The sequence below is a fragment of the Anabrus simplex genome, chromosome 6 (assembly GCF_040414725.1).
Source record: "Anabrus simplex isolate iqAnaSimp1 chromosome 6, ASM4041472v1, whole genome shotgun sequence".
Lineage (NCBI taxonomy): Eukaryota > Metazoa > Arthropoda > Insecta > Orthoptera > Tettigoniidae > Anabrus > Anabrus simplex.
The window spans coordinates 188,657,079-188,672,578 of NC_090270.1; the positions used below are offsets into that span (position 1 = coordinate 188,657,079).

The window sequence follows — 15,500 nt, forward strand, 5'->3', positions numbered from 1 at the left end:
TTTACCAAACCACAGCAAATAAGGCAGATAAGTTTAAAACAGAATTTGAAATTGGATAGAAACACAGCAAATATTCCCTGAAAGATACACTTACAAAATGTATATTAAAACGATACTTGACAAGCAAGAGATGAAAATGGTAAAGGAAACAAAAAGTATATAAATAGAAAGAATTGAAAGGAAAATACATAGAGATCAACAACATATCAATTTATCTGTTTGAAAATCAAGGAACAGTAGGTGAAATAATAAATTTATTTTCTTCATTTACCCAATCAGTTGACAATATTATAGTCAACAGATATTCTTGATGATTACTGATACCATATAAATAATAAAAGAATTTCTACTACAGCCAGCCCTGATTAAAGCTGTGTCTGAATATTCATCATACATCTTACATACTACCGGTACCTCAAATCAATAAACTCTCACCTGTAACAATCAAACTCTGGCTCAACTCTTTCATATAGACGGAATAATCTCAAGTCATTTCCTCATACCACAACTTTTAAAAATTACAAATTAAAAGTACTTCGTTGTAAAAATAATATTATTAAAGCTCTGTTTTTATGACTAATTATTCATGACATTAAATTACAAACATAAAATCACAATGGAATGAAAGAAATCTGGGAAGCATTAAATGGTCTCAGGAGAGGCGAAAACCCATCAGATTATGTTTCACTGCACCCCATGACTATTCTAGAGTACAAAACATGGAGTCTCAAAGTGTGCTTGAAAACTTTACACCACAGAGTTAAATAATCTGAAAAATGCCCTCAACTAGGGCCGTCCATACACTTTTATAGATTATCCATTTAATACAATGTTTAAAATGATTTCTACTCATGATATAAAAGTTATTCCTAAATTTAGAGAATGACTAAACAGTCAAACAGTTGATGGCCGTATAAATTAAGAGATGTTTTGAAGCCATAAGATGAGGAGTTTCAGTAACAACAGTATACAAGTTGTGTTGTGTTAGAACGGCTAGACAGAAACTTATGCTACTGGAGTTGTTTCAGTAAAAAGCATATACAATAATAAACCATGCAAGTGTATGTCCTCATCAACCCACCTCCCTTCACATCTGTCTATGGATACAATATCTACAGCTACGGTATTATAATACTACAGTAGTATGGTCAATATTTTGACATGGATGTGCTACCTTTTTCTTTTGTTTGTATTGTTAAAGCTACCTGCTACAGATGAGGAAGATAAAAATATTTGCCTGCATTGCTGATCGACACAGCATGGTACAGTACTTAAACTCACACTCTGCGGAGGAGAGCACTGATCAGTCTTCAACACATCATGAGGGCTTGACCCTGCAAAAAACACAAGATTATAGTTGCAGAAACAAATCCATGCAAAGTCTACACTAAATTTGGAAGCACTGTAATTAGTCATTACCAATACATTACACCAACTTTCTCATCTTGCGAGAGAAAATTTGTATAATATTTAGTTTTCACTAAAACAGTAGCAGACATTAGTTAAACTAGCTGGGTTAGTTCTTGTACAATTGCAGCAGTACTGTCATTTATCAGAGATAAGTAGTAGCAGAAGACAGAGCACACTTCAACTAACAGTCAGTCAGAGTAATATTATTGTTGAATATTTTCACAGGCTTAGGATACTGTAGACCATCACACTAGGTTTCTTGCAGGTTGGCGATATTAGAGCATCCAAGGCCTAGGGAGTATTCCATTCCCCCAACCTCTTCTTTTAAAGTTATTATTCCCCCACCACCACCACCACCATTCTTCTAGTTAACTCGTACGATGACAACTGAACAATATTCCCAAGTCAGTGATGCTCGCTGCTTATTAACTCGGCAATTAAAAATCTAAATTCAAGAACATCTCTTTCTATAGCTCGTATGGTAAAAACGTACAAGATATAGAAGATCGAAAATTGCAATCTCAGCTATTCGCAGTTTATCAACCTAGCAAGTATTAACGGGAAAATCTGACATTTCCTGTTTTGGCTTCCTTAACCCTTTAATGCCAAAATAATTTTTCTCTAGTTTTCTTTGAAATTCATCTAAATCACTCCAAGTCCGTAGGAGAACACGCTTGTACTTTCCATGATTTTGCTAGCAGGAACCACGTTCATACGATCATGCTAGTGGACGTGTTAGCACTTCAGGCTTTATTGCATTTCTTTAATATTGATAGATTGGTATTGATAAATTTTAAGAAAATAAACTAAATTGATGATAATTTATGAAGAATATACACTAGAAACACTAATTACACTGCACAAATAATGCACTGAAAGTCATAAAATTAAGTACATATTGTTGTAATGTATTGCATACTTATAATTTGATTTGATTTGTTTATCATCAACAGAGTTATTAATTCTCCAATTACAGATTATCTACTACTACTACTAATATATAATAATAATAATAATAATAATAATAATAATAATAATAATAATAATAATAATAATAATAATAATAATAATAATAATAATAATAATAATAACAATAATAATAATAATAAATTATTATTATTATTACTACTATTATTATAACTAAGCAATATATAACAAATACATAATTATTTACAAAACACATAAGGAAGGAAAAAAACCATGAAAACAGAAAAGTGTTTATACATTTGAAATGACCGAAGGAAGGAAATATAACTTTCAGTTACCAAATGCGCAGAACAAGTTACAAGGAACACTCTGTCTATGAAGCGTCCATAAGATGCTGCGAATTTCACTAGCTGATGAGTGAGATACATCCACCATCCTGCTAATTTCGTTCAGGGATCTTAGGGCCTAAATAAACCAAGAGTTCCTGTGTGATTCCGTTCTTTACCTAGGTAAGTGAAAGGTGACAGCCTGTCGGGTGTTGCGGGAAAGAACATGAATTGGTAGCAACTGGAGTAAATTGGGGCAATCACGGAAATTACCGATACATATGTGTATGAAACGTGCGTTGACATACCTGCGCCTAGTTCTAAGAGACTCAATACGCATGCTTGTACAAAACAAATCATAATCTATCAATGACAGCTTGATATCCAAACACTTTTTACTGATCCATTTTGAGAATCTGATCTGTACTCGCTCTAAGACTTTAACTAAGTACTGCTGTGAAGGGATCCACACTTCAGAGCAGTACTCGAGACTAGATCGTATAAGCGAGAAATACAGGGATTTCAATGGGACAACAGATTTAAAAATCTTGCAATTTTTTTTTTTTTAAAGGAAGATTAACGTTTTAAATGCCTTGTTAATGACATTTAACACATGCTCATCAAAAGACAGACCATTTTGATGGTACTAAAAATAATACCAAGATGGTTAATTTTATTAACACTCTTCACTTCTTGCTTTATATGATAATTGAATACATCAACTTGCGATTATCTCGTGAAGGATATTGCACTGTACTTTGAAATAGTACTTTTTGCACCAATCACTAATATTATTTATATCAGACTGTAACAATTCACAGTCACTCATCTTTTTAATTACCCTGTAGAGTTTAAGGTCATCAGCATAGAGCAGGTAGCTGCTCGAATGGATTTGTGATGGCAGATCATTAACAAATAGAAGGAAACACAAAGGTCCCAGTAGTGAACCTTGTGGAACGCCAGACATAGGCTGATAAGGACGAGAAATGATACTCTCGTATTTTACTGAATACCTCCTGTCGTAAAGATAGCATTTAAACCATTCAAGCAAGCTTCCATGAATGCCATATGCTGACAACATAGTCAGAAAAGCATTATGCTGCACGGAGTCGAAAGCTTTGAAAAAGTTCATGTACATGGCATCGACCTGCTTGCAATTGTCCAGAGCACTAGATAGGAAGTGGGAGTACACAGCTGGGAGTACACAGCAAGACTGGTGGTAGTTGAGCGTTTCTGGACAAAACCATGCTGGTTAATATTAATTAAACCACTGATAGCACTGTACAAGGCTCTGTACATGACTCTTTCCGCTACGTTGGAAATGAGTGAAAGAAGTACTACTCATCTGTAATAGACAAATAAAGACCTGTCACCTTTCTTGAAGACTGGAATAACAGATACTTTCTTCCATTCGGACGGGAAATTGCTTGTACAAAGAGACCAGTTGATTATCGTGGCTAGTGGGGTTGCGAGCTCCTCAGCGTACTCACGTAACACAATTCCTGGAATGTGATCTGGACCACATGACTTCTTCGTATCCATAAACTTCAAGATGTTGCAGACCTCCGATGCTGAAGTTACCACTGAACTGTTCGATGTGAGAATTACAGGGAACACTAAGGGGATGAAATGTTTTGAAAGTGTCAGCAAAATTATCCAGAATTTCTTTCAGTGAGCTAATTTCCTTGTCCTCACTAATCATCAAAGGGTAGTCGCCTAGATTTTGATTTGCAATTAATAAATTTCCAAAATCCTGGATGTCTGATAATATCTTCCTTGACAGACCCGACATAATCCCTATACTTTCTCCATTGCATTTCTTTGTATTCCTTTCTTTGCGCCGCGAATTCTATGTAAACTGAGGGAAGTGAAGACCTTGCAGCTCATTTCCTTGCTCTTTCCTTTGCCTGCATTTTGTCTGTAAGTTTGGAATCATACCAAGAGGGAAGATGCCTAGTCTTCATTATGCGGGAAAGTACGACGTCCTTAAGAGCGCTGTGCACTAAATCATAAAACAAGTCAACTGCATCATCAAGAGATGGACACGATTCGAGCAAGTTCCACGGACAGCAGGGATAAGGGATTTCATAGATGAGGGAAGTCAGCTTTTGTCCATATGAATAATGATTTTGTAGTCTGTGGTAAACGAGGAACACGGGAAATAGGAAGTCTGAGCTCAAGCACAGAATGATCTGATTGTATAACTGTTCTGTTGCTTCACACAGGGTATTATCAGTGACTTATTCAGACATGAAAGCAAGGTCCAGGAGGTTATTTCCTTGTGTTGGAAAACCACAAACTTGGCGAAGGTTAAATTCATTGGTGATCTCTAAAAAAAAAAAAAAAAAAAAAAAAAGCATTGTCATGGGTGAGGATAGGAATAATAGATGCCGAATTGTCTAAGGCCCAGGCTAATTGACTTATATTGAAATCACCGCACACGATAATGGTGTTATTTTGTTTCGTTACGCGACTGATTCGACCTAGGGTTTCTCAGAAGTCTGTGAGTCGTAATTTCACTTCATCCGGGGGCAGGTAACAGCAGACAAAGTACAGCGCTCGGTCAGGCGAAGAGGTGGCTTTCACAACAACACATTCCCAGTTTCCCGTTAGGTCGGGTAGTTGCAATGGACCGTATGCAGAGTTCACTGCTATTAAAACTCCGCCTCCCTTGTTCTTACAAGTAATGATATTTTGCCTATCTCGGCGGAAAATAATGTAATTATCATGCAGTATTTTACTATTGTTGATTGAAGAGTCAATTCAGGACTCCGCTAAACACACAGTCATAATGCATGTCACTCAGAGCGACGTTAAAGTCCACAAGTGATTTCTTAATATGGGGAAGAGCAGCTGATTCAGAAAGTGATGGAACCAACTAGAGGGAAGAATATTTTGGATGTGGTGCTGATAAAACCAGATGAGCTCTATTGAGGAACCGAAGTAATAGTTGGTATTAGTGATCACGAAGCTGTTTTTGTCGTAGTTAAAAATAAATGTGAAAGAAAGGAAGGTATTAAAATTAGGACTATTAGGCAGTACCATATGGCTGATAAAACAGGCATGAGGGAGTTTTTAAAAAGTAACTGTGATTGCTGGAAAATGGTAAATAAAAATGTAAACATACTCTGGGATGGGTTTAAAGCCATTGTTGAGGAATGTTAAAATAGGTTTGTACCTTTAAAGGTGGTAAGGAATGGTAAAGATCCACTATATTATAACAAAGAAGTAAAGAGACTAAGAAGGAGGTGCAGGTTGGAACGAAATAGAAATGGTTATAGAAGTAAGGAGAAATTGAAGGAACTTACTAGGAAATTGAATCTAGCAAAGAAGTCAGCTAAGGATAATATGATGGCAAGCATAATGAGCAGTTATACAAATTTTGGTGAAAAATGGAAGGGTATGTATAGGTACTTTAAGGCAAAAACAGGTTCAAAGAAGGACATTCCAGGAATCATTAATGAACAAGGGGAGTGTGTATGCGAGGATCTTCAAAAGGCAGAAGTATTCAGTCAGCAGTATGGAAAGATTGTTGGTTACAAGGATAATGTACAGATAGGGGAGGTTAGTAATACTAATGAAGTATTAAAATTTACCTATGATAACAATGGCATTTACAGTAAGATACAAAAGTTGAAAACTAGAAAAGCAGCTGGAATTGATAAGATTTCTGGGGATATACTAAAGGCAACGGGTTGAGATATAGTACCATATCTGAAATACTTATTTGATTATTGTTTGGTTGAAGGAGCTATATCAAATGAATGGAGAGTTGCTATAGTAGCCCCTGTGTATAAAGGAAAGGGTGATAGACATAAAGTTGAAAATTACAGGTCAGTAAGTTTGACATGCATTGCATGTAAGCTTTGGGAAAGCATTCTTTCTGATTATATTAGACATGTTTACAAAATTAATAACTGGTTTGACTGAAGGCAGTTTGGGTTTAGAAAAGGTTATTCCAATGGAGCTAAGCTTGTAGGATTTCAGCAAGATATAGCAGATATCCTGGATTCAGGAAGCCAAATGGACTGCATTGCGATTGACCTATCTAAGGCATTTGATAGGGTAGATCATGGAAGACTACTAGCAAAAATGAGTGTTATTGGACTAGAAAAAAGAGTGACTGAATGGGTGCCTATATTTCTAGAAAATAGAACTCAGAATTAGAGTAGGTGAAGCTTTATCTGACCCTGTAATATTTAAGAGGGGAATTCCTCAAGGCAGTATTATTGGACCTTTATATTTTCTTATATATATCAATGATATGTGTAAAGAAGTGGAATCAGAGATAAGGCTGTTTGCAGATGATGTTATTCTGTACAGAGTAATAAATAAGTTACAAGATTGTGAACGGCTGCAGGGTGACCTCGATAGTGTTGTGAGATGGACAGCAGACAATGGTATGATGATAAACGGGGTTAAAAGTCAATGCAGAAGAGACAGGTCCAAATTTTTAAATATTACCCCAAAATTCACTTCCTTCAAGAAATTAAAAGAGTACTCCTGGGCACAAAATGAACAAAGAGTGACAGTTTTGCCCTGCAGTAATGCTTCTGGAACTTACCAACTATGGCCTATGTGGATAGGAAAATCTCAAAAACCCAGGGCTTTGAAAGATATTTCGGCAAATGATCTTCCTGTCTTCTACCAAAATCAAAACAGTTCCTGGATGTCCACTACCTTGATCAATGAATGGTTTAGAGATGAATTTGTCCCAGTGTTGAGTCTTTACTGAAGTCTAAAAACTTTCCCAGAAAAGCAGTGTTGTTAACCGAAAATGCACCTACACTCCCACTGAGCCTGCAGTTCTTACCTGCAAATGTCACATGATCCAGCATCTAGACCAAGGTATAACAGAATGCTTCAAAAGGTACTATTGGTCGTTATTTCTTAGATACATGTTGCAAGAGATAAACAAATCAAAAATTGTTCCTTAAGTCCTGTAAAGCATCAACATGAAAAATGTGGTATACTGGTGTACTCAATCTTGGGAGAAAATAAAGGCATCAACCCTGGAAAAATGTTGGAATAAACTTTTTGATGAGATTTTAACTGAGGACGACACTGAGAAAGAAGAAAACCTAGCAGACATAAAATTGTACAAATACCAGGATGTGAAGAGATCAACAAAGGTGAAGTACCGTAAGTCCATGGGTAAAGGGTGGCGACTCGGAACTTTATTTTGATGACCAAGGCATTATTGACATGATATTCTATGAATCACACAACAATAATGCAGCAGACGACAAAGAAGATAACGTAGCTGAAAACACTGCAGATGAGATATTCAATGCTTTCAAGATAAGAGTTTTAAATACAGTATGGGTTGGTAAAATAGGCTGCATAGAACACGAGTATTGTAACAAAGTTTTTTTTATATTTTCAGGTAGCATTACAATTTGTCAAAAGATGACAAAGCAAAGCCTTCTGATGTTGTGCTAATGAAACGGTAGCATGACATACCAGCTAGCAAACTACAGGAAAAGAAAAAAAGAAAATATAAGACTTATCAAAAAAAATTAGTAGGGTCTACTGTATATTTATAGTACAAGCACGGTTGAACATCATTTTGTTTTGTCAATACAGTTGACTAGTTTGTGTTCCCAGTATTAAAATACTTTGTCAACAATGTACTATATATGTAGCCTAAACAATGTACTATATACGTAGCCTACTGTCTTCATTTACTTTCATCTCAACCTTCAAAACACGATTTTTAACCTCTAAAAATGGCAATTCAATTAATATAAACTATTGATTACTGGTATCAGAAAACCCCTTCCCCCTCTTTGTTTTGGTTAACAGAGGTTCTACTGTACACTCCTTTTTAATAACAGTAACAGTTTTGTCTTCGACGGAAAAAGCATTCACAAAAAAAAAAAAAATCATTTCCTCCCATCCCGGAAAACTGCTAGAGTTAGGAAAAAAATAACTACGAACTTTCTTGCAGAATGCTGAATTCTAAGTACACCTGATGCGTTCCATTTTGAACCATTTCCATCCCATGCTTGAGTAAACTCAGATGTCCAATGTCTCCTGCTGTCCCAAACACGAGTTAACTCAGATTTCAAGCAATGCACTCTTCTGCACTTCTGAGTTCAGTCTGACGCTGGGTTTTGTTGTTCATCACGTTCTGTTCAGATGACGGACAATTCATTGATCGCCTTACCGTATTATGACACTAATTTTGTGCCTTGTGTTTTTCTGTCACAGCTGTCTTCTGAGATGGGTGCGTAGAAGTGTAAAGGAAGCATGAAGGAAGATTATATTTGAGAAATTTTAGGGAATGACAATAAGCCTAACTTTCATGAGTATAGTGAAGATAAGTTGCTGTGAAACAAGCCGTAGACATTTATCACATCATTCTCAAGTTCTGGTATAAGAACCAAGTGGAAACTATCACCAATGTTGTCATTCCATGACTGTTCAGTAGCTGTGTAAATACCAGGTATTTTTAGCCTATATCAATCACTGTCAAAATATTAAGAAAATTCTGGTATGCAACATGCATAAAGCTGAAAAAACTTGGGAGTGAAAAGGATAAATAGCATCAACAATAGCATATTGCCCTTCAAGGATCCCAGACATCCAAATTTCCTGATTTGTTCCACTCATTTTAAAACTACTTGCTCCCCAGATAGCATAATTATATAAAGCCTTTAAAAATCTGGAAAAAATGAGCTTTCTAATTGTAAAAGCATTACTAAAATAGGTATTGTGGTCCCTGAGATAATCCTCCACAAACTCACAAATTTTCTCTCTTTATAATAGTACAGATGAGTAAAATAAACAGCATTCTTACACTAATGCATCTGGATTGGAAAATGAATACAGGCTAGAAATAAATAAGCTAAGCTAGGGTTTCTAATTAAAATGGAAAGAATTACCATGTATATGCTTTCATTTCAGGATAGGGCTCTGAATACCATGAACATATATAAATATAACATGATCATATATAAATTCACACTTGAGTCACCTTATTGTTTCTTAATAATGTTCCTGGTTTCAAGTTTCACCAACTACTTCTATGGTTTTCAGAGATGTTAACGGGCCAGAATTTTGTACTGGTAAATCTACCGGACATGAGGTTGCCGCATTTGAGCACCTTTAAATATGAGTGTACTGAGCTGAGACTGAATCCACCAAGTTCAGAAAGCCAATGCTCTTCCATCTGAGTCACTCATTCTGACACCCTGTTGTTTTAAGTAGGATACTAACTTCAAGAACACAAGAAAAAATATGTTAGAGGATGATGCTTCAAATCTTCAAAATTAAAACAAAAGTTCTCAACTAAGTTACCTCACACCAACAGGTTAGGTGGGAAACTACTTCTATTCAGTAATAGTGGAAATCCTTAGTTAGAAATTAAACAATGGGCATTTTATTTTGTGAAAAATAGTTAGAAATTGAACAATGTGTAATTGATCTGGCTGCTTTTTACAGTGTTTTGTAAAGCATGGGAAGACTTTGTTAAGAAATAGAAAATAAACAGCAAAAATATGTTCTAATATATTATATCAGCCTGAAAGGGGTCACAGGAATCAACTTGGGAAGAGTACTTGTGACTCTGGGCAAATGGTAGTGAAATGCCAAAGTCCTGCAACAATAATATATTGGGTTCAGCAAGAGAACCCAACTAGCCCCTTTCACTACAACTCCAGTACGTAATCTACACAAGGTGCCCCCGGTTAAACTGAGCAACCCAGTGGAAGGTTGGGTAACCAATCCCAGCGGGAAGCTGGGTCAGTGAACCGATCAGTGCTAGGGGCTTCAAGGCTTACAACCTTGATAGATACACACCACATTACCTTCAGGTAACCCCACTAAACTTTTTCGTAACTCTGGAAACATGGAGCAATCTACCCCAGGTGGTAACAAAACTACTCCCACTCACAAGCAGGCCATCGGATTCTGGGGAGCCTGCATCTTCTTGTAAGAGGAAGAAACACATCAACTATCTGGCAACGATAAACATTAATTCCCTCCTACAAACGGGTAAACTGAAACATACATTGGACGTCCTAACAAAACACAATATCCTTATAATGGCTTCACAGGAGACAAGATTTGTGGACGAAGAACCTTTTTGAGTCACAGGCTTCAGGATCTACAAGGGACAGCCAGGTCAGAGAATGATGAAGAATATGCCTCACCTGGGTACAGGCTTCATAGTCAACAACAAAATGATTAACTCCATTATCTCCTTCTCATCACCAAATGGGAGAACGTCCACTATAGCCTTCAGAAGTCTCAACAAAGCCTACACGATTGTTAACTTCCATGCACCTACCAATGATACTAATAACAGTGATATTGAAACTGTTGAATACTTTTGGGAATAACTGTAAGAGACAATTGATAAGATTCTAGAACATCACGTGATCATCTTGATGGGAGATTTTAATGCCCAGATTGGTAAAGAGTGCAGGTTCAAGAACACAGTCGAAGAATACCCGGCGCACAAGAGAACCAACTGTAATGGTGAGAGGCTGATCAATCTGTGTAAGAACCACAACCTTGTTTTTAAATCTACAGCATTCAGATACCTCTCCCAAAAAGCCCAGACCTGGAGGTGTCCCAAACCCTTGCTAGGAGAGTACCAGCTTGATCACGTTGCCATCAATAGAAGGAATAGCAAGGAAATAATGAACGTCAAGGTATTGAGATTCAGACCACTACCTATCTTTGGTCAAAGCAAATTTCATTCCACTCACAAAGTGCAGAGGTAACAATTACACCAGGTCCAGAATCCCAAAATTTAATCCAGCCCAGTTGGAAGACAACAACAACTTTACTAAGGTCCTAAGCAATAATCAGAATAAAACAGATTGGCCTAATCTATAGAAGGCACTGATAGATGCAGCAAAAGAAACCATCCTTGCAACCAGAAGGAGTAAGCACCCATGGTGGACACCAATATGTGATAAGGCAATAGAGGAAAGAAGACAGGCATGAGTGAAATGGAACTGCAACAAAAGCATGGAAAATCATACAGCCTTCTGAACAATCAGAAAGAACACGGCCGAAACCATCAGAAATCTTAAAAGGCAATATAACGACGACATTATAGATCAGGCAGAGATAGACTTTCAAAGGAAAAACACAGGTAACTTATACAAAACTCTAAAATCTCAAACAAACACTTACTCAGCCCCTACACTTCACCTTTGGGGACCAGACGGAGAACTGAAAATGAACAATGAAGATTGTACTACAGCCCTTGAAAAATATTGTGATGACCTCCTCAATGCAGAAGAAACCGAGGAAAAACTACAATTTCAACCCAAGAATGTTATTAACCCTGATTCCCTTCCTCCTACCAAAGAAGAAATCAAACCGATCATCTCTGAACTGAAATCAAACAGAGCAGCAGGCGACGACGGCATCATAGCAGAATTATGGAAACATGCAGATGAAGAGTCAACTGACAGTATCCACAGGATCATAACTGACATCTGGATGATGGGAACACTACCAAGGGATTGGACTTCAGCTATCAGCCACCTGCTGCACAAGAAAGGAGACAAGTTAGACCCTAACAACTATAGAGAGATCTCTCTCCTTACAAAATCTTCTCCAAAGCATTGGTTAAAAAAGTGGAAGCACAATTAGACTCCTTCACAGGAGAGTACCAAGCTGGTTTTAGGAAGTCAAGGTCATGCACAGAGCAGATTCTGAACCTCAAAACTATCTTTACGTACAAAAACCTCAGCACTTCACCCTATGTAGCAATTTTTGTTGACTTTCAGAAGGTCTACGACTTGGTAGACAGACAGTCCCTCTTTGAGACGTTAATTGATATGGGTCTGGATAAGAAGACTTTGAATCTTGTCAAGGCTACTCTAATGAACACCATGTCCAAAGTCAAATCCAGAGGAGTGTTATCAAAAAGCTTCCAGATCAAAACAAGTGTTAGACAAGGAGATGGTTTGTCCCCCATCCTGTTTAACTGTCTGCTCGAGAAGGTCATTCGGGAATGGACAAACACACTAGCTGACAACCCTGGATTAAAAATCGGCTACATAAAGACAAGTTAACAGTCAGTTGCTTGGCCTTTGCAGATGACTAACAATCTTAGCTTCAAGTATGGAAGAAGCTACGTACCAGCTATCCTCCCTTGAATGCATAGCAGCTAAAGTAGGGCTGAAGATCGCCGTCAGCAAAACAGAAGTTCTGACCATCAGAGAAGCACCTAACTTCATTTCTGTGGGGGATAAAATACAGTAACATGCAAGGCCAGCTCATTCAAATATCTTGGAGAATGGATAACCCCAAATATTTATGAGGTCCTTGCAATGAAGAGTATATGCACAAAATTAGAAAGGGCTTATCATCTTTGTAAGAACATATACAAGTCTAAATCCCTCTTCTTGAATCTTAAACTCAGACACTACAACACCGTAGTAAGACTATCTGTACTGTATGCCTCAGAATGCCTAAACATGACCCGGAAAGGACAACTCAGAAAACTGGAACTGAAAGAGCATAAGATTCTTAGAAGAATTATGGGTCTCATTAAAGGAGATGGCTACAGAATCAGGCACAACAAGGAACTCTATAGTAAAATAGAGAGCATTACAACAGCTATGAGAAAGAGAAGACTAATGTTTTATGGTCACATAGTCAGGATGGACAGCCAGAGACTCGCTTCAAGGATCTTCAACACTGTATCTAGAGAAAAAGCAACAAATGCCAAATGGACAAATTTAGTTCGGAAAGACCAACAATACATAAACACTGATCACATTGACATTTACAACCGAGATAAGTTCAGAAAGTTCATCAAGACATCTGACTCTCTCCAGTCACTAACAGCTAAATCACTGCATCCAGGAGTAGGAGTGAAATGGACTCAAGAAAGAAAACACATCCATAGCAGTAGAATGAAGGAATACTGGGCTAAGAGGAAGAAAAAAGCTTACCAGAGTTAAGAACCACGTGGTCCATCGTAGGCCTAAACAAAGAAGAAGAAGAAGAAGAATCAGCCTGAAAGCTAGTCCTTATATTCTATTGAGACTAAACTAATGCATCTGACTTACTCAATGTTTCATGTCTGCTGACAATCCAGTAGCAACTCATCCCAAGCTGCTGCAAGTAGATGACTTGTCTCTGTACACCGCTGATGCAGTACATGATCTGTTACATTATGCAATGGGAATTTTTCCTACAAACACAGAAAAAAACAATACTCAGTCACTAAGATTACCTTCATATACAGGTGTAACAATATGATACAGCCAAAATTTCAGGACACATTCCTTACACATCGAAGAAAATATGTTATATGGCCATGGGGTCCGCAAACACTTTATTTCCATCTTAGAACTCATTTTCTACAACTCTATGTAGTACATTATCACAGGAAACACACAGGAACAGAACATACCAGCATACCACGATACTATTTCTTACATGAAATGTTCAAAATGACCTCAGTTGGAATTGATACATGCATCAACCCATCATCACACTGTATTTTGGTTGCTGTGGTGATGACAACTATAATATAATAATCCACAAATCTACTATGCTGCCATAGCCGGTGGAGAGGTGATACTCCGACATGGCGCGTCCCAGGTGGCGGATGGGAGGGGGTCCTCACTGGTATGCCGGCAGACTTAGAGCAAAATAAAATAGCTCTTGCAAACCAAACACATAACAACCTCTATGGTTAACAACCTTATAGTTCAGTTATGAGTTTCGACTTGACGTTTGAGCGCTACCTCTTGGCGGAGTGTAAGTAAATCAATCAACAGCCAATCATAGACAGCCGATCGCTCCGATAGAGCGCGTTAGACTCCAGTTGCGGTTGGCAGTGTTGTCGATTTGTTGTTTACTGTAACCACATGCTATCAGCTGTGTGTTGTATTGTGCTCAGTTCTTTTCGCGGTCTTTGTGTGTCTTTGTGCTAGGTTGTTGTTCGTTTATATTTCGCAGTGCAGAGTTTATAAATGTATTGTTTAGTATTTTTAATAGTATAGTGCGTTATATTGTAGTAAATAGTGTGTAACAGGTGATCTATTTTATATAGTAGCTTAGTTTAACATTTCGTTCGGTAGTTATATAGTAGGTTAATTTTAGGCCCGTGTGTGAATTTGATGTTCTGTCATGTCGATGCCTACGTTTAAGGATGAAGCTCCCAAGAGAAGAAAGCCCTTCGGACGAGGTACTCCACTAAGGAGCTGGGCCCGGGAAATCGTTTTTAATGTTAGAGAGTCATTCTTGACAAAGCACCAACAATGGTGGCTAGAAAGAATGAGTTGATTAAGTGGTTGAAGGAGCACAATATTTCGGTTTGCGATGACATGGGGAAGGGGGATCTTATGCATCTCTTGAAACAAAACAAGCCCCAGTACCCAGTTTATGTGGTGGATAGCCAGAAGGAACGGGCATAAAGTAGTTCAGACGATTATGTTGAAGACTTTATTATCTCTTTAGGGTCAAGCGAGAGTGAAACCTCAACAGGCGATGGCAATGTTGATAGTGACTGAGAAATGAGTGGTATATTCGCTTTGTAGGATTATTTCCTTCGTTACGGGAAACTGAATCTAACAGCAACGCGAGATCTTCTACATGGTGGGTAGAAATTTAATTTAATTTTCTCACGGTTTATCTGTTCGAGCATTGACATATTTTTATCTTGTAGCCTTATCCTAAATGTGTTGTGCATTATTGATCTTACGTGAATCATGTATGTTGCTACAAAGAATAACCGATTATGGACTTATATTCCAGTATTTACATTTCTGTTCATGTTGTGTATCGTAAATCAGCTGTTTGTATTAGTGGCAATTTGGCACCACCCGCTGACTTCCGGCTAACTGTCAAGTCAAA

General features: G+C 37.5%; 1 protein-coding gene across 3 annotated transcripts in view; it reads right to left on the reverse strand.

Moving 5' to 3' along the window:
• Positions 1-201: 201 nt before the first annotated feature.
• prd1 (pruning defect 1) overlaps positions 202-15,500 on the reverse strand; it is a 256,253-nt gene continuing 240,954 nt past the window's right edge. For all 3 annotated transcript variants that reach the window (XM_067150112.2, XM_067150110.2, XM_067150109.2), the window contains 2 exons: positions 13,706-13,830; positions 202-1,334 (listed from right to left, as the gene is read on the reverse strand). In XM_067150112.2, coding sequence (XP_067006213.2) covers positions 13,714-13,830 — 117 coding nt within the window. In that variant the 3' untranslated portion in view covers positions 202-1,334; positions 13,706-13,713. The remainder of the gene's footprint in view (positions 1,335-13,705; positions 13,831-15,500) is intronic.